The sequence below is a fragment of the Aureobasidium pullulans genome (genome assembly GCF_000721785.1).
Source record: "Aureobasidium pullulans EXF-150 unplaced genomic scaffold scaffold_1, whole genome shotgun sequence".
NCBI lineage: Eukaryota > Fungi > Ascomycota > Dothideomycetes > Dothideales > Saccotheciaceae > Aureobasidium > Aureobasidium pullulans.
Window position 1 is genome coordinate 854,342 of NW_021941021.1, and position 21,966 is coordinate 876,307.

At 49.1% G+C, this 21,966-nt stretch overlaps 9 protein-coding genes across 9 annotated transcripts; 5 read left to right on the forward strand and 4 right to left on the reverse strand.

Moving 5' to 3' along the window:
• Positions 1–1,094: 1,094 nt before the first annotated feature.
• Positions 1,095–4,084, forward strand: M438DRAFT_330409 (uncharacterized protein; the record flags this gene model as incomplete). The annotated part of the gene is made up of 4 exons (XM_029903312.1): positions 1,095–1,170; positions 1,224–1,894; positions 2,790–3,525; positions 4,029–4,084. The coding sequence occupies 4 exons, from the start codon at positions 1,095–1,097 to the stop codon at positions 4,082–4,084; spliced, it is 1,539 nt and encodes a 512-aa protein (XP_029765593.1).
• Positions 4,085–4,682: 598 nt separating this feature from the next.
• M438DRAFT_330410 (uncharacterized protein) lies at positions 4,683–5,296 on the reverse strand (the record flags this gene model as incomplete). Its single annotated transcript, XM_029903313.1, has 2 exons — positions 4,683–4,925; positions 4,976–5,296. 2 exons carry the CDS (start codon positions 5,294–5,296, stop codon positions 4,683–4,685), a joined length of 564 nt encoding a protein of 187 aa, XP_029765594.1.
• An 875-nt stretch (positions 5,297–6,171) lies between these two features.
• M438DRAFT_330411 (uncharacterized protein) lies at positions 6,172–6,895 on the forward strand (the record flags this gene model as incomplete). Its single annotated transcript, XM_029903314.1, has 2 exons — positions 6,172–6,358; positions 6,417–6,895. The coding sequence occupies 2 exons, from the start codon at positions 6,172–6,174 to the stop codon at positions 6,893–6,895; spliced, it is 666 nt and encodes a 221-aa protein (XP_029765595.1).
• A 789-nt stretch (positions 6,896–7,684) lies between these two features.
• On the forward strand, positions 7,685–8,062 carry M438DRAFT_330412 (uncharacterized protein; the record flags this gene model as incomplete). Its single annotated transcript, XM_029903315.1, has 2 exons — positions 7,685–7,705; positions 7,778–8,062. The coding sequence occupies 2 exons, from the start codon at positions 7,685–7,687 to the stop codon at positions 8,060–8,062; spliced, it is 306 nt and encodes a 101-aa protein (XP_029765596.1).
• Positions 8,063–8,217: 155 nt separating this feature from the next.
• On the forward strand, positions 8,218–9,284 carry M438DRAFT_6122 (uncharacterized protein). The gene has a single exon (XM_029910208.1). The coding sequence runs from the start codon at positions 8,373–8,375 to the stop codon at positions 9,240–9,242; it is 870 nt and encodes a 289-aa protein (XP_029765597.1). The 5' UTR covers positions 8,218–8,372; the 3' UTR covers positions 9,243–9,284.
• Positions 9,141–12,264, reverse strand: M438DRAFT_341184 (glycoside hydrolase). The gene has a single exon (XM_029904449.1). It carries the CDS (start codon positions 12,040–12,042, stop codon positions 9,235–9,237), a length of 2,808 nt encoding a protein of 935 aa, XP_029765598.1. The 5' UTR covers positions 12,043–12,264; the 3' UTR covers positions 9,141–9,234.
• Positions 12,265–13,498: 1,234 nt separating this feature from the next.
• On the reverse strand, positions 13,499–15,789 carry M438DRAFT_341185 (MFS multidrug transporter). Its single transcript, XM_029904450.1, has one exon. It carries the CDS (start codon positions 15,403–15,405, stop codon positions 13,561–13,563), a length of 1,845 nt encoding a protein of 614 aa, XP_029765599.1. The 5' UTR covers positions 15,406–15,789; the 3' UTR covers positions 13,499–13,560.
• An 864-nt stretch (positions 15,790–16,653) lies between these two features.
• M438DRAFT_341186 (uncharacterized protein) lies at positions 16,654–18,367 on the reverse strand. Its single transcript, XM_029904451.1, has 4 exons — positions 17,880–18,367; positions 17,609–17,763; positions 17,330–17,561; positions 16,654–17,276 (listed from the first exon to the last, which is right to left on the reverse strand). Exons 1-4 carry the CDS (start codon positions 18,295–18,297, stop codon positions 16,981–16,983), a joined length of 1,101 nt encoding a protein of 366 aa, XP_029765600.1. The 5' UTR covers positions 18,298–18,367; the 3' UTR covers positions 16,654–16,980.
• A 93-nt stretch (positions 18,368–18,460) lies between these two features.
• On the forward strand, positions 18,461–21,086 carry M438DRAFT_401525 (uncharacterized protein). The gene is made up of 2 exons (XM_029909549.1): positions 18,461–20,403; positions 20,459–21,086. Exons 1-2 carry the CDS (start codon positions 18,818–18,820, stop codon positions 20,736–20,738), a joined length of 1,866 nt encoding a protein of 621 aa, XP_029765601.1. The 5' UTR covers positions 18,461–18,817; the 3' UTR covers positions 20,739–21,086.
• The last annotated feature ends 880 nt before the right edge of the window (positions 21,087–21,966 follow it).

Genomic DNA, 21,966 nt, shown 5'->3' on the forward strand with positions numbered 1-21,966 from the left:
CAGTTCCTCGCTATTGGACCACTTCCTTCTTTCTCAGTCTGGAATGTGATGATGGTGTATTCTTCCTCTATGTTAGAATCGATGCCATTTCGTACGAAGCCCCGTCAGACGATGAGTCCGAAAATGAGATTGCTCCCAAGCGACAGAAGCGATGATTGTAAGGAGATGTTCTACACAATTGAGCAACAACTAATAGTTGTTACACGGAGAAACGCTTACAATTTCACGGGCATGACAAGGAGACGATCATGAATGGATGACTTTTTGGGGGGGAACTCGCGGAACATGATTTACGATGGCGTTCAGGATTAGAAATTTGGACAAGTCTCTTCGAAAGCACGATACCAAACAGAAACAATTTTTTCATCTCATGCGTGCCTGAATTTTGTCACTTGCTTGCTTCTTTTCGGCCTTTTTGCTTTCAGACTTCTCGTTTAGGTTGAAGAACAGTCATTTATAGTCAGTGGCAGGGCCGTCCTTTTTGAATCAGACACGATGAACATCATGTGGAAGAGGCTCCACACGTGAACATTCGAAGAAGAGATTGGCGTCGACCATCGCAATCCTGTTCCTGAATCTTTCTGACCTCTATGTCTTAAATGTCTTTGCTCACTATTTCCGAAAGAGATATAGACGGGTTTCAACGCACATTTGACTGGTGCCCACCTGTCAATAGCGCTACAATGTCGCATCTGGCTGGCATGCTTAACTCAAGCAGGCCGAGACCTACGTTCGAGCTTTCCTGTCGGACTAGCAGCGTACATTAAGACAACACTTGTATTACACAGGCTCTACTGTATAACCAACAGACTCTCATCAGTGTCTGAGACACAATTCACGAAACATGCAGTCTAAAACCAAACTTCTGGTTCTATCTTGTTGTTAATGCAGTAATAGTACAATGATGAGACTCTCACTTCATTGTTTGGGCTTTCGTAGCTACTGATATAAATCAGAGATCATGGGACGATGATTGAGTAGGCCATGCTCACAGACAACAGTAACAATCTCGCTCTACCATCTCCCTAAACCATCACCTCACACTGGTTTTCTACCTCTTGTCCCAGCAATCGTGACCTCCAGAAGACATCGCTATGTCCTCCAAGCTTCTTATCAGCAGCAACCAAGGAACTCTGGGCAGCGATCCCGAGTTGTGGGGTGCCATCCGAAGTGAGAAAGAAAAAGACTTCTGGCTAAGATATGCAACTGACTGATTTTATTAGATGCCAGCAATTTTAAAAATATTCCCCGATATCTCTTTCGTGTGTGGAGCGCGCGTTCTGGCGGTGATTCAAGCCTGAATACGACCTTCTCTGTTACACCTCATGCGTTTGCTCCCTACTACAACACAGGCCATAATTCCATCTTTGAAATGGAATCCAAGTGGTTCATCAAGAACCTCATCGGCCACTTTTGCGCTCGCCCAATACCCTCGGAGTTCTCATCCTGGACTGCATCCCCAGTGTTTGCACTTCGTGTAGCCTACAACGCGGCTGAGCAGAGGAAAGAGCGCAACGTTCACATCGCTATTGTGGATGCCGAGAGGCTCAAGAATACGGTCCTATCAGTGCCATTGACATGGCCCATATTTCGTTCCCGTGCTCCGGAACATGTCGAATTTGTCCGGAGTATCCACTTCGAGTATCTTATCCATGGTGTAGTTCAGGGCGAAGCTTACAAGGCAGTATCTCTTACCGCACTAGACAGCTGCGGTCTGTCAGACTACTTCTCGGCGTTAAAGACAAAGACTGGTGTAACCAGATGCATTCGCGAACACCTCTTACTCAAACTTCCTGAGCCAGTCATGACCCTATCCGGGCCGGAAGCTAAAACTCTTTTCAAGATTGCTACCCTGTATGGAGAATCCTTTTGTGTCCCGTTCTTCGTCGCTCTGGTATGTTGCAAGTTACGACCAGGTTTTTTGACCAAGCCTGGCTCTTCCCAGATAGGCAGAGTCATTCTGCTACTTAGAGAACACAAAAGGGACACCATTTGTAGCGTTTCGGGTGGTGCAAACTACATCAACACGTACGACCAGCAATATGACGATTGCCTGCAGATGCAAAGCCTGTTTGAAGCTTTGACACACTGTTTTTGACGACATAGACTCGCTTGTTGATACAAAGACACCAGTACCTTACAAGGGAGTCGAACATGTCATCCCATCGCCTCGGATGGTACCAGAACTAGCCATCAACTGGCACGATGGACTTTCTTTCAGTATGATTGTTCAGTGAGAGCAGGTGGTGTTGTCGCTTTTTGCGGACACCGACCTCATCATCAAAGATCTCTTGGATTTTGATGAACACGTCGACAGATTGCGCACGAGAGAGTGAGTACAGTGTCGTTTCTCTCCTTTTCAATCTGGCTCGAGTCGTTTTCGGTAACGACCATCATCTCTACCTCACTGCGTACATTTCCGGTACTTTCCTACAATAATTACAACCAACAATAAACCAACAACATGGGTCAATATGGAATACGAATTATAATCGGCATTTTGGGCATACGGAGTAAGGAGTTTCAAGGGAGTTTTAAAGGAGTTTGCGTAGACATTGGATTGAATTTGAACATGGAAAACATCGATCTCAAGTCGTAGCTTGTATGAATGTGCGAGAATCAAGAAGTGACGACTTCGTGTGTTCTGTTCGCTCTTTCTTGGTTTTGGTTGCCTTTCCGCTTCTTTCCTGCTCGACGGCGTGGCTCGCGCCTTCTTTCTTTCTTCGGCCTTTCTTCTAGCACCATCCAAACTCTCACAACTTTGCAATATTGACAATCTTCCGTCACAGCGCATCCACAATCTGTTTCTATCAATACTTCGAACAACTTCGGCAGCCACGCCACATCTCTCCACCATATTCGTCTACTTCTTCCTTACAATGGCAGACAAAAAGGGCTTAGAATTTATCGCTGTTGTGGCCATTATCACTTTCTGCCTTGTACTCTGTCTCAAATTCAGCCTTGTGCTACTTCGCGGCAACGTTTACCTCCTATGCACAGTCATACCCGTCGTCTTTCTGGTCCTTGCTATCTTGAGAGAATTCGAAGAAGCGCTACACATACGCCTGGCGAAAGAGATTTCGGACCCGGCTGCTCGGGCAAAAAGATATTCAGAACGTCGAGACTATCAAGAACGGAGATACCGCGAACACCTTGCCACACGAGAAGCACACGAGGAGTACTACAAGAAAGAGAGTGAGAGACTCTGGCAAGAAGAACAAGAGCGTGTGCTCCGCGATTATCACCAACCACGAGCACCTCGATACGGACGAGAGACAAGCAATCTCGCTGTCCCTGTGAGTGCAGTCTTTGCAGTATGGCGCAAAGACTGTCGCACCCTTCTTCAGACACCCGAGCTCATCACCAAAATACCTCTGCCTCCTCATGACTCTTGCCCACGCGGAAGGTGTAACTTGAGATCCGACTATTTCAAGATATGTTCACACCGACTGAAGCAATTCTATATCGACTCGAACCTGGAAGAGAAAGAATTGAAGGATGAATTGAGGCTATGGCATCCTAACGGTGCGAGGGTGAATCAAGTGAGCGGAGATTACAGAGAGAAAGTCTTGAGCATGGCAAACGAGATTGTGCAGGTGCTGCAGGAGATACTTGAGGATTTGGGGAGGACGAAGAATAACCTGAGATGAGGTACTACCGTGCTAGCAGCCGTGTTATCTATACTAACTTAGCTTTCACACGCAACAGCGCCTACCTATGTGTCGTGCTTTCAGTATCAATCACAAAACACAGTTCTCCCTCATTCTTTGTCCAAGCAAACAACTTTTTCCTCAAATTTTTCCAAACCCTCGATAAGCGAACCACTCCAGCGACGCATCTATCATATCATCTCTCTCCTTGTCTTGATCAACAATCTACAAACCACACACAACAACACTCCTCTCCAAACGCCTCTTTCTCGCCAACACGTTCACTAGCTCAATAATCTCTCTCCTCAGCACTTTCACCCGCGTAACAACCCACCTCCAAGCGCTCTCTCACTCCCATCAAATGCTGATTCCTCGCAGCTCAACTCAGTGTACCTCAGATCAAGGCTCAAGTCTCACCACCTCCGTCAACATGATCGGCATGATGCTTCTCGCACTCATTGTGCATTTCCTCTGCGATCCCACAGCTACATACTGGCTACTCATCTTCTATCTCATTTACTATGATGTTAGAGGAATACGGAGATGGCTTGTGAGGTTGGCTTTGACGTATATGCATGCTGGTGAATGAGGAACATCGGTCAGATAGGGATTGGGAAGGACATGAAGTTGAGCATGGAGCATGAGGAAAGATAAGACAGACAGAGGAAGGTGAAGTGATGAGGAGAAAGTTTGAAGAGCATCTCACCATGCTGGTCATGCTAGAAAGGGATCAGAAGATAAAGATGGCGCTCATGAATCACGGATCTGAGAAGAAGGAAACTGGGCAAAGTGTTGGTTGCGTGCGGGAACTGATGTTTTCTACTTCGACATGGCATCCCTTCATCCCCAAAGCTATTAATCATACCTCTGACAAATCTTTGTTTGCCATCCACGGTTGAAATATCGTCTGTTCCACATAACCCTGTCGTATAACCTTTCATGTCTCAACCATTCTTCTTCTCTTCCCTCAACCTCCCTTGTTCGAGTCGAAGATAGTTGGTTTTGGTCCGTAAGATGTGCAAACATTCTCAATCAGTCCTCTGTATCGAGGTCGGAGGTAGACATGTCTTCCTCGCTGGCCTCCGAGACAGTCCAGTCACTGTCAAACTCATCATCGTCGAGGAGTTCGCTCTCAATATCATAAGGCTGGGTGGTGTCTAGAACCGGTGAGGCAGCCTTTCTGAGGGACGACTTGCGGATGTTGCCAGATGGTGAGACAGCCTTCGTGGACGAGCGCTCTGTAGTGACTTCGTTCTCTGGCTCTTGCTTCTCCAGCTGTTGTTGTGTTAGTAATGTTCCGACAACATGGAGCGTGGCTGTCTTACCACTGAGCTTTTACAGTTGTTGAGATCATACCAGCGGAACCAGACCACAACGGCCAAGCTTACGAGCAGAGCAATGCGAGAAATAAAGATAGCTACAAGAGTACAGTAGCATATATACATGATCTCGTGGCTATGATGTTCCAATCTGTGAGGTCTCAGGAAGGTCAAGGAGGCGCACATGATGCCGAGAAAACCAGAGAGTATGGCGAGGCGCGATGTGAGAGTCTCCAACATCTGCACCTTGAGGTTGATCTCGTTCCAGCGAGTTTCCGGAACGGGGTAGATCATCTCTTGGGGAGAGGCTGCTACACTCCAGGACATGTTTGCTTGGATGGCTGTTGTGGGTTGCTTGAAGATGGAGAGCACGGTCGTAGATGGCGTAGACGGTGATATGGGTGGCAGGCGTGATAGATGGTTTGGACGAGAAGTCTCAAATGTGAAGGCTGCTGGAGGGAAGAAGAACTTGCGCTTCAAAGAAGTGTGCGGTCGAAACCGTACGTGAGTGGATCGCTCCTTCCTCATTCCATTGCCTTGGCTTTCGTCAGTGACAATCTTCACAACAGCCTCCATATACTGACTTAATCCTTACAACTTCTCCTCAGAGCAAGAGCAGTCTGGTGTAGGGTCTTGCTCCTGTCTCCACTCTGATCTGAGAAGAGCGAGACTCTTAGTTTAACTCGGAGACTCGCTACTGCCCCCACTCCTCAAAAGATCAAACTGATTTATCAGTATGTTCCTCCCATGTACAACTTTGAGCTGTGTGAGAAGGTTTGTTTTGCTGAAGTTGTTGAAGGTCTTTGTTTTTGCAACTTGGTTGTTCTTGATGTACAATGCTAATAGACATCATTCCGGTTGGGAAGAGGTGGATCCTTTGAGAGGACTAACATGAGGAAAGAGCCGCGGAACGTCGTTCCCACTCATGGCCATGCAGCGTCGCTGTGGAAAGTCCCAAACGATGACGATCGTCATCGTCTATCGTTCTTGCCTCGAGGATTCAGTCACTCGGCTTCATCATCTCGAAGCCAGACTTGCTCACCTTCTCATCTCTCCATCAACGACACACTATCTTCAAACTCAATCAAGCATCCGATAACCAAGGCTTATTGATCTCATATCTCTCTGTTGCTCTGCACGTCATCCATCCACACACATCACGACTTTACTTCTCCCACCTTTCCACACACACTCCGTCAACAATGAGAATGAAGGTCCCCTCAACGCCTAAGCCATCCGACAACATGAAAAATTCCTCATCGCCCAGACGATTGCCACTATCCAGAATCAAAATGGTCAGAACGACAGGCTCCAGACAATCTGCAGCAAACGTTCCTCTTCTGCCTCCATGCAACTCTTCTATCACCGGGCTGCGTGCCCAAATCCAACGTATATTTGACATGAACTTTCTCTTCGACAAATAACGAACTAACATGTCGAAACACAGAAAACATCGACTTCCTCTATCCCAACGAGCATTGGATTATTCTGGTCAAGTGCGAGCGCGAGCACGATGGCAATAGAAAATTTCTGGACTCTGACAACAATGGAGGTTACGTGCTTGACAAACAATGGCAACGCAGACTTGCGCAGAGCCATGACGGGGACGCGGAGCCTCTCGCTTGGAGAGCCGTCATCTTGAACACTAAGGACAATTCACGGACCTTTTATGGCGTTGCCCGAGGAAGCGTGGAACTCGCTTTGTGCAGCGTGTTAGAACTCACTGGCCTTTATGTTGCTATTGAGGTTCCAGGAACTGCAGTTGACAACCCAACCAGTATGATCAAGAAGGATGAGCAAGCTGTCTCAGAGGATGGAGAAGACATCGAGGTTCCAGGAACTGCAGTTGATAACCTGACCAGTATGACGAAGGAGGATGAGCAAGCTGGCTCAGGGGATGGAGAACTAGAGTCAACATTCTTTTGAGGTTATCACGACAAGACTTGGGATTGAGAAGAGCGTCTGGCGATGTCATCGTTACAGGGCAACCAGAAACCACATTCGTATAGTTGGAGGCAGTATTGAGGACTAGGACGTATACCAATGACAGTATGATACATGACTACCGCTTTGACTCGTTGCAGAGTGGTTGCAGCACCTGAAAGAACAGTTTTGCCATCTCTGTCAGTTCCTGTCTGTGTGTCTGAAGCACCTACCCAATAATCCGGATGCCAGAAAACATATTCCTTGACAGGTTCTTTGCATTTCAATCCAGTGCTTGATATTCTTGCTCCAGACGATGTGTACGATTTCTTGGAGCTTGTAAATGCAGGCTTGAAGCAAAAGCCGAGAAGAGCGCTTGTCCAAGCTTGAACGGAGTTTAGCGGAGATGAGAATTCTCGACTGGAAGGTCGTCCAGCTCGTATCTAATATGGTGTCACTCGCAGTCTACTCGAATGTACAGTATATACGATGGCAAAGCAGGAGACAAGACGCAGCAAGGACGAACGGAAGTGCATGGAAGGATGATAGGATGGGAGGAGGGGCAGGACAGGGTGACAAGTCTAATGATGGACAGGCATTTGTAAGCTTTAGATTACCCCGCGTCATGGCAGCTTGTCACCCCACTTTGCCCTGTCTCAGTGACTCGGTCGCTCTCGGTAAACAAGTTGCATACCGCTCTCACACCTTTGTTCTTGACCATCACTGTCAATTGATTCTCTACCAATCACCAAACCACTCCACTACTCCATCAGATCAACCAACACCACCACAATGCCCGCCGCAAGCTCCTCCGTAAGGCCCACTCCACCAATCCTCCCACACACACACACACAACACAAAAACTAACACCATCCACCCCCACAGGTCCTCTACCCCAAGGGCACCAACTTCAACATGGACTACTACCTCTCCACCCACATGCCCCTCGCCTACAAGTCATGGTCCGACTTTGGCCTCAAGGGCTGGAGCGTCGTCGAGTTCGGCCCCGACAGCGACTACTGCGTGCAAGCCATCCTCGAGTGGGACAGCGAGGAGAGCTCCAAGAAGGCTCTGGCTTCCGAGGCCGCCGGTGTCGTCATGGCTGATGTCAAGAACTTTTCCGACAAGGCTCCTACTTTTTTGAGTGGAAAGGTTGTTGGCAGTTCGTAAGGGTGGGATAAGAGGATGATATGAGGATGATGGGCTGGACATACTTGTTGTACATATTCTGTGTTCGCTTGACGGCATGGTTGAATGAGAAATTATGCTTGCACATATCAGTGTCACTCTGTTGGCGCGTACTTGCCTGCTGGGAATGCCCAGCGCTTGCCCGCAGTATTGAGCAGACAGTGATTGGACAGAATGACCGCTGTCCAACCATAGGCGCGAACTATACTCAGCATTCTCGAACAACAATTCTCGCATCAAGTATATCCAAGTATCCCAGTTCATCATTGCTTGCCTCTCATGTTCGGTCGCCATGGACAACCTCTCGAACACAATACTGACCTTCCTCCGAAACGCATGGAATCGGATCATCCACTTCCCATCCCGGGCACTGCATCTGCTCGTCGAGTGTTTCCATCATGTTGGCCAAAGCATCACTTCTTTCCTCTTCTATGTCCTCCACGGCATTGCGATTCTTTTCTTCGCCATAATAAAGCTGGTTCTCATCATCTTCGGCGCCATCCTCCTGCTGAACATATTATACATCACCATAGCCCTCCTCATCAACTCTATCAAGCAATCACAAGCCCGAAAAGCTGCAAAACGACAACAAGAACAACTCTTGCGAGACTCGGAAGAAGGATGCCTACTCGCCCAACAACAAGCCCGTGAACAAGAAGAGCTAAGACGACACATGCTAGCCGAACAGGCATCAAGACAAAATATCCGACAACAACAACAAGAGCAGATCCATCGTGATGAGCACAGAACAACCATCAACACCGATCAACAACACAGGAGAAAACAACTCCTCCATCACCAAACCCAACTCGAACTTACCCGCAACTTCAACCTCTGGCGTGACCGATGCAACCGACTATCCCAAAACCTCGCATCCGTGACCGCAATCCCACCGCCACCCTCTCAAGATCTCGCGCAATCGTACGAGAATGCAAACCTCACGTTGCACGAGTTGAAAGAGGAACGCAGGTTATGGCACCCGGATAAATGGTGTGGTGTGGATGAGCGATATAGAGCTCAAGTCACCAAGATGGCAACACAATGCTTCCAAATTGTTCAAAGCNACCACCCTCTCTCTCTCTCTCTCTCCACGAACGAAACTAGCGTCCTTCCCACACACATTCCACAAAAACTTATTCCAAAAACACTCTCCTTTACATGACGAAGAAAGCACCGACAAACAGCGCCAACACGCAAAGTCCGATATCGGTGTGGACGTTGGAGGCAGCACCCTTCATGACAGCCTTCATCTCCATTTCCAAAGCCGAGCGATCGAAAGCAGCAGTGCTGTTGCTTCCAGCACCGTAAATACGGCTGTTTGAGGCAGTGCCGGCGGTGGGGCCGGCGGCGGCGACGGCAAGAGCGGTGGTTTCTTCAGCTTGCACGGCAACGATCGTTTGAGTCTGGTAGATGACGACTGGGGATGCTGAAGAAGAAGCAATAATGGAGGCGGAAGGAGAAGAAAAGACAGCAGCGGCGTTAGGGGTGTATGCGGCGTTGATGATCGCAGTGCCGCTGGGAGCGAAAATGTTGGCAGTGGCGTTGTTGAAGGCGAAAGGAGCGTTCGAGGCACCGCCAACACGGATTGTCTCGGTGAATGTCTTTGTGGTCTTGACTGTTGTTGTGGTGCTGGACATGCTGTTGGTGTTGGTGGGTGCGTAGTTGATGATGGTGCTGATGGGATAGGAAGTCGTGTATGTGACGACAGATTGGCGGATGGTAGCAGTGACATAACTGGTCTTGTAGACGGTCTGGGTGACTGCGCTGTAGCGGATGTCGTTGTTGAGGGCGGGCATGGTGTCGCCGTTGGAGCTCTTGCCGCTGTTGTCGGCGACAGTGGACTCGGAAGAGCCAGAGGAGCTTCCAGAGTTCGAGTTACCAGCATTGGCCTTGTTGGCGACAGAGATCTGAGTAACGACGGGAGTAACAGTGGTATAGACTTGGAAAGTCTCGGTCACATACTTAGTGGTGGGAGCACCCTGAGCATTAGTGCCAGTAACTGTCTGGATCTGAGTCTGGTACACAGTACGAGTGGCGAAGATAGTGGTATCCACAACTTGAGCAGCGCCAGCACCATTAGCGTTGTTCGAATTTGAGCTGGGAACCGAGATCTGAGTGACGACAGGAGTGACAGTAGTGTAGACGCGGACGGTCTCAGTCACGTAATCAGTGGTAGCAGAGCCCTGAGCGTTGGTACCAGTGACTGTCTGGATCTGAGTCTGGTAGACAGTGCGAGTAACAAAGATTGTAGTGTCAACAATAACCTGAGAAGCAGCAGCACCGTTGGCATTGTTTGCGTTGTTGGCAGCGTTACCAAATCTGGGGTTGGTCGAGTTGGCATAAGGAGCGACCTGGGGGAAACCGGCCGAGGGAGTGACTCTGGCACCAGAGACAGGAGCAGTTCCGTAGATGGTCTCGGGAACGACGACAGTAGTAGCGCCAGTTCCGATGAGGTTACCAGTACCTGCAGCAGCAGCGATGCCGGTTCCGAAAGGTGCGATGATAGCAGATGCAGAGCCAGTACCAGCAAGAAGAGTGGAGTTGTTGGCACCAGCAGCAAACTTAGCAGCGCGGGAGACGGAAGCAATCTTGGCAGAAGATGAAGCCTTGCTGCTGGATGAGACCTTCTTGCTCGAAGTAGAAACCTTGTTGCTTGAAGTAGACGAAACCTTCTTGGAAGAGCTGGAGGAAGACAGAACACCACACTTGCCGAACTTGGAATCACAGTTGGCAGTGCTGCAGTAATCGGCTGAAGAACCGCAGTATCCGTACTTGGAGCAGCATGAACCGAAAGCAGATCCAGCACAAGTGTATCCGTTATAGCCACCGCAAGTACCGTCCTTGGAGATAGGAGCAGCAGGGCAAGGGCTGGTGACAGTGTTTAGGGTAGTGCCATCAGCCTGAGCGTTGAGGATTTGCTTCATCCAGGTAAGGTAGTTTCTGTTACAGATGACATTGTTGGCAGCATAAGTAGCCTCCCATACCATGATACCGCCGAATCTGGAGTTGCTGTAAACCTTGCTTACAAGAGACTTGACCTCAGAAGGCTTAAGGTAGTAGCTGGCATCACTGGCAGCAGCAGTGCTTCCGGGAAGACCGACGTAAAGCTTAACATCAGTGTTGAAAGACTTGACACCAGCCCAGTCGTTGTAGCCCTTGAAAGTACCGGAAGTAACAGCCTGGCGAGCAGAGCATGCAGCAGTGTTGTAGTACTGGACAAAGAGGAAATCGAACCAGGCGGAGGCGACGACAGTGGCGAAGTGCTCGTCAGGGACGATGCATTGAGGTGCACCAGAGATGTAGTAAGGCTTCATGGAATCCTTGGGGAAGAGAGTGTTCTTGAACGTTTGGATCATCTTGACATAGCCGTTGGTCTTGTAGTTGGTAAGAGCCTTGCCGTTGACAACAGGTGCGGAAGAGAGCTCGCTCTCAATGTCGAAGTCGAATCCATCAACAACAGCATCGCCGAAGGGACGAGGACCACCAGTCGAAGTCCACTCACTCTTGACAGGTCCGAAAGCACCCCAGAGGAAGTTTGCGAAGTTGGCAGCGCTAGTATCGTTGTTGATGAAGTAGTTTGTAGGGTAGCCACCACCGATGGACAGAAGAACCTTCTTGCCATAGACCTGTTGACAGATGGCGATATCGGTACCGATGTTGGGGCAATTGGAGTAGAGCTGGGTCTTGGTACCCTTGTAGGTGTAGACGTCGGCAGTACAGGCGTTGCCGAAGTTTGAGCCAGGCCAGCCAGCCTTTCCTTGGTCAGGGAAGACATTGATGAAGCCGATGTTGACAATGTCAACGTTGGGGTTCTTGCAGACATCTTGAAGACTGCCTTGGTTAGGACCTTGACCCCAGTATGTGACGACGTTAGTCTTTGCGTTGGCGGTGAATGCAGATGCCAGGCCAGAGAAGGCAGCTACTGCAGCAGCAGTGCCGGTGATAGTAGATGTTACACGCATATCGATTATGATAACGATAACGATATTAGACAATCAATGCTGTTGTACCGGATATCGTCGTTGAGAATGAGTGTAGGACAGCCGAAGCCGAAATGAGAGGACGCAAACACGGTTTGCTTGTAAAGGAAAGTGGTTAACAACCGGAAATGGCTGTTAAAGAAAAACACGAACACGAGATAATGATAGAGAAAGAGTGTATAACAGAGAGGAAGCAAATGAGAGAGGGAAACGGCCCTTGATAAAAAGGTCATCTCCCGAGTCGTGCCTCTGAACTTACTACCGGCTTGGGGGCATCCATGGCACGCACACACTTACCGTTATGCATCTACGGCCGACGGTCCAAAACGGTATGGACTCGAGATTGAAATTGCAACGCCACTGTCAAAAGAGGGGCGAGGATGCTTAGGTGGATGAACTGAACCGCAAGTCAGGTTGGTTTGGAGAGAGATTCGGCTGGAAGAAGCACTCCTGAGGTCTGTGCACGTGCCGATCAAGCGCCCGTTTGGCACAGGGGGCTCCCTTGATTGGTTGCAGAAGGAAGAAGCCAGGCACCAAACCCAATCCTTCTGCTCTCCACCAACACAAAACTCGAGCGTGTCAGTAGCGAGTCGCGTGTAAGATGGTGATCCACGAGTTAAAGTGGTGTAGGCTGCCTAGAGATCTCATCAATAAAACCCTTCTCTCTCTTGCAAAATTCAAGCTCGGTCTTGATCACCGCACCACACGGGAGATCCTCAGAAAATCCTCCACAGTGCTTTCGATGGTCGAGAACATGCAAGCACAAGAATACGAGACTCCCTGTTTGTTGACCGTTCTTTCAGGAGACGAACATCAACGATCTTTTCGGCGCATGTTCGTCTAACTACTGCGATTCTTTTCTAAGCAGCAAGACGTTGCAATCCGCCATCGATAGCAGCTGTCGCAACGGTGAACTCACCTCCTGCTCCTGAGCAACGGCTCCAAGGCGTGCTGTGGATTTGGAAAATAGACGAGTTGCGCGAATATGGCCAGACTTTGAAGGAGGGAGCTAGCTCATGCCTTGCAGTTGATTGTTCTCAAAGTCGCCATCATCGATATGTGAGTAACTCGTGCGTAGTATGAGTACAGATCGTCATGTTGTTTTGTGGTTCTCTAGTTCTCGTGAGAGAGCTCTGTGTTTCAGGGTGAGGTCCAGGGGTTTTAGCCGTCATGTGGCTTAAACTCAAAACCTTCTGCCACCGAACTCCCCAGATTTGAGACTGTGATAACAGCCAAGCAATGTATACCGGTAGCTACAGCTATCAGACTGCGTCAGCCAATCTTTGTGGGACGTTGTTGTTGCAATGGCTATCCTGCCTTGCCGAGACTGTTTTGCACCGCTGACCATGCCGGCAATGGTATCGATAGACGGTATTACTGCTTGCAGGAGCCTTACGCCACGTCCTGATGTCTCGGTACTCGCAGTTGCTCTTCGAAAGGTACGGAATGTGAATATTTGAATTAATGCAGTTTCTGTTGAAGCTATGTACTGTATACCACTTAACTTCCGGAAGCAAACTTACTTCTCGCCCTCAATCTTTCACCAAACTTCCAAAGTATGAAAGGCGCTGGCAACCCAAGGGCAACAGCAATGAACCCAAGCACCGAGTTACCCCACCCATAGCCAAGCGCGTTATACATAGAAGGTGCAAAGAGCGGAAAGCCGAAGCCTGCAAGCGATCGCAAAACCGTGGTCGACGCAACGGCTGATGCAGCATAGCGTTGGTAACTATCGATGATATAGGTTTGACAGGACTGGAAGACCAGGATGTTGCCGGCGGAGAAGATTGCAGCACCAATGTTAGGACCTATCCAGTGAGTCTTGTATTCTGCTGTCCAGCCGTAGATGAAGAGTCCAATGGGAATTAGAACAGATCCAGGGAACATGAGAGGCACGCGGAACTCAGAGCGGCCAACGTTGTTGTTTTGTTTCTTCAGACGGCGGTAGAAGTAGTCGTTGAAGGGTGCGCCAATCTGTGTACCAAGGAAAAAACCTAGACCGAGAGAGATGTAGTTCAGACCACCAATGCCTGTGCTTTCGCCATAGATGCCAGTCCATAGTCCAGGAAATGTAGACAGCACCAGATACATGAGACCGTATACATAAGCAATATAGATGGCCAAGAATTGGACAATTGGTTGCGTACCAATCATGACAAAAGGTCGGGTGAAGGCTGTCTTAAGATGAACAGACAACTTGCGATTTGGGTCGTCGTATTCGGTGTGAAGGTTTGTGTTTCCAGTCTCTTTGATCAGACGGTTCTTCTTGCGCTTCAGGAGCTCAGGCACATATGTCTCTTGTAGGAAGAAAACACCACTAAGCTGGATGAAGAAGCAGGCAATGCACGTGGACCAGAACACCCATCTCCATGTCGTGTTTTCAGCAATGAAACCACCAGCAATCGGACCGACAGCAGGCCCTAGCAAGGGTGCCAAACTGTATATACTTATCGCCTTGCCTCTCTCCTCTGGCCTCCAGCAGTCGCTAAGCATACCACCACCAATAGCAAGAGGAGCACTTCCGCCCAGTCCAGCGAGGAAGCGGAAAGCCATCATTTCAGACTTATTTTGCGCGAAACCACAAGCCAGATTCCAGACAAAGTAGAAGGCGTTGGCGATTTGGAGAACTCTAACACGACCGTAGAGCTCAGACATAGGCCCCAAGAACAGTGGACCGATCGCATAGGCCAGGACGAAGATGGACAGGACCAGTTGTTGTTCGGCAGTGCTGGTGATATTGAAGTCGCTAGAGATGACTCCGATGGCGGGTGCGACCATCGAGGAAGAGACGGGAGATATGAAGGTAAAGGACGACACGACTAGAGTCGCCGCCCACTTCCTGCCCTTGCCCCAGTTCTTGGGATTCTCTGGATCATCTGGTCCATCCCAGCCTACCAGATTCGGATCCTTGACTGATTTCGATGTGGACTTCCTCGATAATGCAGGAGGGTCCTCCTTCTCCGACTGTGCTTCTAGGTCGCGTGCGGTTTCTGCACCGAATGGCTCCATTGGTATCTCATCCGGCTCTTGCTTCTCCTTCTCCTTCTCAAGGTCTGAGCTTGACTGTGGTGACAAGTCATCACTGCCACCATGCTCTGATTCTCGCTCTTCGATTTCTTCTTCGTAGTCTGAGTCGGCGTGATGGTGGTAGATACCATGGTCATCGATAAAGTTTGCCGAGGTGAGTCGCTGCAGAGGACTGCTCGGTCGACTTGGTCGTGATCCAGACCGTGATCGTGATTTAGTAGACCTGTTCGATTTGTTCGACTGCGTTCGTGATAGATATTGTCGAGCTGAGCGTCCAGTACGGATAGGCTGCAATGTGGTCGCGTTATCGTCCTCCATGACGATATGACTTGCAGCAAACAATTATGGGGGAGAAAAGAATACGAGTAGCAGATAAGGAAATTATAATCAGTGGCAATGCCTCTTGTACTTATTAGATATCAAGTTCGGAGGGGATTGTGTCTAAAGTCCTAAAGTCCGAAGAGGGAGACAGTTATGAAAAGTGACTCGGCATGGGTTCTTGCCGACCAGAGGGTGTTTGTTGTATTTCTTCACCAAATCCAATCCAATGGAAGTCGGCACGTCACACTCGGAAGTCGCGTGCCGAAGAGGCGGTGGCTTTGCAACAAATATTGATTGCATCGTTGGGCATCCCATCGGGGAAATCAAAAACTCACCGTCGTATTATTGTACAGTTCTACGACTTTGGAAGGTGAGACTGTGGAAGAAGAGAGAGAGTGTGTTGCAAAAGAAGAAGAGATGGCGCGATCAGGAGAGAGCCACCGAGAACAGGCCTCTGGCGCAAGCTGTCAGCTGGCTTGGCTCCGTCACTCTTGGCTTTTGTAAATCGAAACAGCACAACGAGGGAAGTCACGAAACGCTGCTTTCCAAAACAGAAATCATCGAACCGTCTCTGGAGTTCACTGCATTGTTGTTTCTGGACCGATTCGAGGTGCGCAAAAACGCAAAAGAGAAGGTCGTACCCGGGATCGAACTGGGATTACCGGAATCAGAATCCGATGTGCTAACCATTACACTATACAACCATGTTATTGGGACGAATGTGGTTGTAGTCCATAATGTATATTGTTAACTGTGCTTGACATCAGCATGACAGTATCGAAGAGCATCTGCCGGGTGATGTCTGCTCTTTTTGTACCAAAGAACATTTTAACAGCAGCCTGTGTCTTGTAGCTTGTGCAGTGGTAAAAAGTGGTACGATACAGGCTGAATGCTGTTGGGTGACTCGTTTCACAAGGGATCATGCCCAGTTTCTGAAAAAGTGGTTGTGAAAAATAACATTTCCATATTGAGACAGCAAAGCACCACTATTGGTCCGAATAGCACACCAGTCCGTTACAGGGTTATGTATCAAGTACTCCTGGAGGTAGCAAAGAGCAGAGAACAGCGTGGTGTTGGCACAACATCGTCGTATGTGTTCCAAGCAATGGTTATGGGTACCACCCTGACCAAGTAGGGCCATAGCTAAGCCAAGTACTTGTAACGGCTCAGCGAATTGACAAGCTCGCAGGTTACAAAACGTTTAATAATAAGATACAGCTGTCCTACAAGGCCGTGATCTTGGAAGTCCCGCTACAGTTGGCAAAAGGAAACCTCGTCGGCAGCACGCATGGATGGCCAACAGACGAGCAAAATAATGATCACGCCAGGGGTCGAACCTGGAATCTCTTGATTCGTAGTCAAGCGCCTTGCCATTGGGCCACGCAACCTATTTGTTGGTAGGTAACCGGCCTAAGTTGCTCATGTTTGTGCAGCGCGTAACGCACCCCGGCGACAGCTAGTTTCGTGAAGACATCCCAGTCGGACCGACACTATGTACCATTGTTAGTGCTCGAGTACAGCGTAAAGAACAAGCCAGAACGAAAGAACCATGGTTAACATTGCCCTCGTCCATCAATACCAAATCGACCTAGTTCGATGGTGAGGTATGGCCGGTTCACCAGCCTTCTCCTTCTCCTTGGCCAGATCATACAGGAAGAAGTCGATCAAGATGGCATTGACCTTGGCACTAGGATTCGTTCTGATGATCTCTCTTCGGATCATCTCAACAGTCCAGATACTGCAGCCGCGCAATTGAACTTCGTATGGTGAGTGATGGGGAATAATTTGGTGTGCACGGACAATGCTGTCCAACGGTGGGCTGTAGGTGAGGCAACCTAGTGTGTGAAGCATTTGAGGTACACGGTAATCTAGCATGGTGTCAGGTCGTAAGCGAGAGGAAGAGGAGGAGATCAAAAGCTACCGGCGAACATGGTAATGGCGTCGATGTCATTGAACTCGCCATAGCTTTCCTCATTAAAAGCAGCCCAGATATCGGCCACCAGGATCTGAGGTCGCTTCATAATGCGGACCGTTCGTTTCTCGAATTTTGATTCATCGTTGAAGCAAGAGAAATGATGAGACAGGAGGTTGACCAGTTTACCTGCACTGTTACCAGCGGCTTCAATCAGGTTGGCGACGCTGCCATCGAAGTCCTGGAAGGATTAGTTTGGTTCATGACAGCACAGGAATAAATACCGACTTCTTCAAGCACCTGACCGGCTTCCCGTAAACAATCAATTCTTTCTTGCAGCAATGGGATTTCTTCTTCGGTCGAGGAGCGGAAGACGTATGCGAGTTTTTCGTCTGGACACTCTAACTCATCGGCATAGAAGGAGGGTGTTGTGATTGGAATATCTGAGAGGGTGTGAGAGAGACGAAGAAGATCCTGTGCATATTTGTGGCTTGTATAGGATGATTGAAATGGACATTGGGCAGGAATGCAATGAATGGAAGACAAATTCAAAATTTACCTTCGTCAAGAGCCCTCTGCAGACATGCTACCAAGCTCCAGTAGCCAGTCCACTTCTTGCCACGATACTCGACAGCGAATCTCTCGTCCTCAGACTTCTCACTCCAGAAGCTGAAGTTGAGGAGATCCATGACAAAGATGAAATTGAGAGTGGCCTCATCCTTTGACTTTGGATGTAGTTCATGCTCTGACCAAGTCTCAGTACTGTAGTTGCGTTGCTGCATCTGTGACCAGATCAATTGAGCAGCAGCTCTTGTACTACGAGCGTCAATGTTCACATCAATGCTATTGTCGTAGATAAATTCAGCATGGCGCAAAACCTTGGTGTCGGAAGTGATGTCGTCAGGCTTTTGTGTAGAGCCTAGCAGCGATTGCCGGAGGAGTTCGAGGAGTTCATGATCGACCTCATCATCGGACATGATTGATGGGCAATTGGAGCGATAAAGGATAAAGGTGAAGGAAGGATTAGTGGTGCAGAATGGGCAAGAATAAGAGTGAGAGGCAGGGGAGGAAGCGTCGCGATTGGCTGCCAAAAGTTACTCTTTCCCAATTTGAGCTTGCGACACGTCGTTTTGGAGAAGGTCGCGACAGGTCAAGTTTCTCACGCAAAAACAATTATCATCGATATCTCTGGAACAATTTGCCTATTTCTTGTAATCTCTTCCATTCGAAATCATTGAAGTGAAGTGGTCAGAAGGTGCCATTTGCAAAGCAACAGCAAATCGAACCTCGGTCTTCTTGGGCGCGTCATCGCAACACTTCTTTTCCGGGGTCGACAATTGAAGGACAGCTGAGTGAAGGCACCTTGTCCTCGAACCACAATACCAACACGCTCCATCTCACCTTCTTATCGCCTGTCAAGACGCTCATTGTTTACTCCCTCGCATGCGACATCCCCGATAAGACGTTCCACTCTCAACAGCACATCCACACAGCACCATGCCTCGCGAACGATTCCTCAAGCAGTCTCTCGGCGCGCAGTTCGCCAACATCAAGAATGCGCGCATCCTGGTCGTCGGCGCTGGTGGCATCGGCTGCGAACTGCTCAAGAACCTCGTCTGCACCGGCTTTGGCGAGATCCATGTCGTCGACCTCGACACAATCGACCTGTCCAACCTCAACCGCCAGTTCCTCTTCCGTCATGCACACATCAAGAAGTCCAAGGCTCTGGTCGCCCGCGAGGCCGCCTCCAAGTTCAACCCGAATGTCAAGATCGAGGCACATCACGCAAACATCAAAGACCCACAATTCAATGTCGACTGGTTCCGCAGTTTCGTTATCGTCTTCAACGCCCTCGACAACCTCGACGCTCGCCGCCATGTCAACCGCATGTGCCTTGCTGCCGACGTACCGTTGATCGAGAGTGGCACCACCGGCTTCAATGGCCAGGTCCAACCCATCCGCAAGCGCCTGACGGAATGCTACGACTGCGCCCCGAAAGAGACTCCCAAATCCTTCCCCGTCTGCACCATCCGAAGCACGCCGAGTCAGCCCATCCACTGTATCGTCTGGGCCAAGAGTTATCTGTTCAATGAGCTGTTTGGAATCAGCGAGGACCAAGCCTCAGATCTTGACCACACATCAGACGAGAACAACAAGGAAGAGATCGCCGAGTTGAAGAAGGAGGCCGCTGCCCTGAAAGAAATCCGCGCATCAATGGGCTCGACCGAGTTCCCGCAAAAGGTCTTCGACAAGGTCTTCACTCAGGACATCAAGCGACTGCTCGGTATGGAGGACATGTGGAAAATGCGCAAGCCGCCGACCGCCCTTGATTTCGAGACGGTCAACGCCGAAGCCGCCAATGTTGACCGTCAAACGCTAGCGGATGATCAGAAGGACTGGTCATTGGCAGAGAACTTTGCCGTCTTCGCCGACAGCCTGATTCGATTGAGCGACCGTCTGGACAAGCTACGAGCTGCGCAAGAAACCGGTAACGCTCCTCCGATCTTGACCTTTGACAAGGATGACAGAGATACTCTCGACTTTGTGGCCGCCGCCGCCAACCTCCGCTCCATTACATTCGGCATCGAGACCAAGTCTGAATTCGACATCAAGCAAATGGCTGGCAACATCATCCCAGCCATCGCCACCACAAACGCAACCACGGCAGCTCTGTGTGTGCTTCAGGCTTTCAAGATAATGCGTGGCGATTGGGCCAAGGCAAAGATGGTCTTTTTGACAAAATCGACCGAGCGTGTCATCAACAAGGAATCTCTTCGCCCACCAAGACCCGACTGTGGTGTTTGTGCCACTGCCTACGCTAGACTTGTCATCAACACCGAAAAGACTACTCTTGAGTCATTCGTCAAGGACGTTCTTGTCAAGAAGCTTGGCTACAACCAAGACGAGGTCGAGGTCAGCAACAATGCAGGAGTCTGGTATGACCCTGACATGGCCATGGATGACAACGACAACCTCGAGAAGACTCTGTCTGAAATCAACATTGTCAACGATTCAACCGTCATCATTCGTGGCGAAGGCGACGAGGGCGAGCGTGTCAACCTTGAGTTGTCCATCTCGAACATGTAAGTTTTGGCTGTCTCCTCGTTATCAGCACTGCCGATACTAACAAATTGTCAGGGAACTGGATCCGTCCGCAGCCGCCGCCACATCAGAATCCTTCACTCTCGTCCCCGATCTTCAAACCATCCCCAAGAAGACGCCTGCCGTCACAGCGACAACTACCGACTCCGCACCATCCAATGGCCACAACCTTCCCACTCGCACAACAGCCAAGCGTTCGGCTGACGAGGCAGAACTCGACAACGACCAAACCGCCAAGCGTGGCAAGGTCGCCGAAGAGAAGAAGGATGTCACCGTCGTCGAGGATGACGGTGCTATCATGATCGATGATGACTGATCTACTGGCATCAATTTGGCCAACTCTTCCATTCCAATTTTCCACTTTCCTCCATTTCCACCTTTTTACATCTCTGGGAAAAGCGAACAATACAGGGATAAACAAAAAGAAGGACAATCTCTGCTGTTTCCGCAAGAGAGGCGTTTTTGATTTCTGATCTTCATTTTCTCAGAGGAAGGGCTCTTTTTACAAGATTTCCTCCTTCTTCACTAGTATACCCCCAGCACAACAAGCTTTCCGATTCTTCGGGAAGTTTTACTCTTCTTCTTTTTTCAAAGCTGGCAGCAGTAGGCTGTTTCGAGCAAAAGGGCCAGCAAAAGAAATAACAAAGCAAAAATCTGTTCATACACAACATCATTCCCGCTTTACTTTTCGTGTGCGTGTTTGTTTGATGTACTTTGCTTTGTATCCTTCTACATGGATAGTTCTTGGTAAGCTGTTAGCTTGGTGATTCGATCTCGCCTTCTTCCTTGTGTGTTGATATCTTGCTTCTTTGGTTTACTCGAGCTACTTGTCCGCGAATATTCTTCCTCTCCTCTTTCTGTGTTTGGTATCAGTACTTCTTGATTTACTGATCGTTTCACACTCAGCCCTTTTGCTTTCTTTGCGCTTGATGAGCTTTCGTTCCAATCGACAGTCGCTGTATTCCTCCTCTGCGGTTTCAAAGCTTCTCGTCTTCTTCGTCCGAGCCTCTGAAAATTTTAAAGGGCATCTGTGCTGCCTACGTTCCAATCTTGATATATATCGTTAGAGATGTCTGGCACTATGTTTGCTTTTGAGAGAAAGATGGTAGGAGCATGAAATATTTGCAAAGTTTTGAGTGCTCTGGCTGGAGGAGGGATCTCGCCCCAGAACCTATTTTACCAAGGCGAGTAGATGTAGGCACAAATACAGACAGAAAAAGATCGAGTCAGAAGACAAGTACTATAGAAGAGGTAAAAGTCTTGGTGGATCTTGCGGTTTTTGACAAAGATGAATATAAGTGTTGTGTGGTATACAACATCAGTTCTGGAGGTTTCTTCCAGGGCAGGGCAATATGGATGAGCTTTTCTTCTCCATCAACGTGGACACAAAGATGTGCAAGAATCCGGGAGGAAGTTATTAATCGAGCCTCAGTAGGGCCTACATGGCATTTGTCCTTGTAAAAACTACAGACTTACATCTTAAGAGTCTTTGGAGTAGTCGTGACGGCCAGAGGATAGAAAAGAAAAGGTAGGAAGTGGTACGG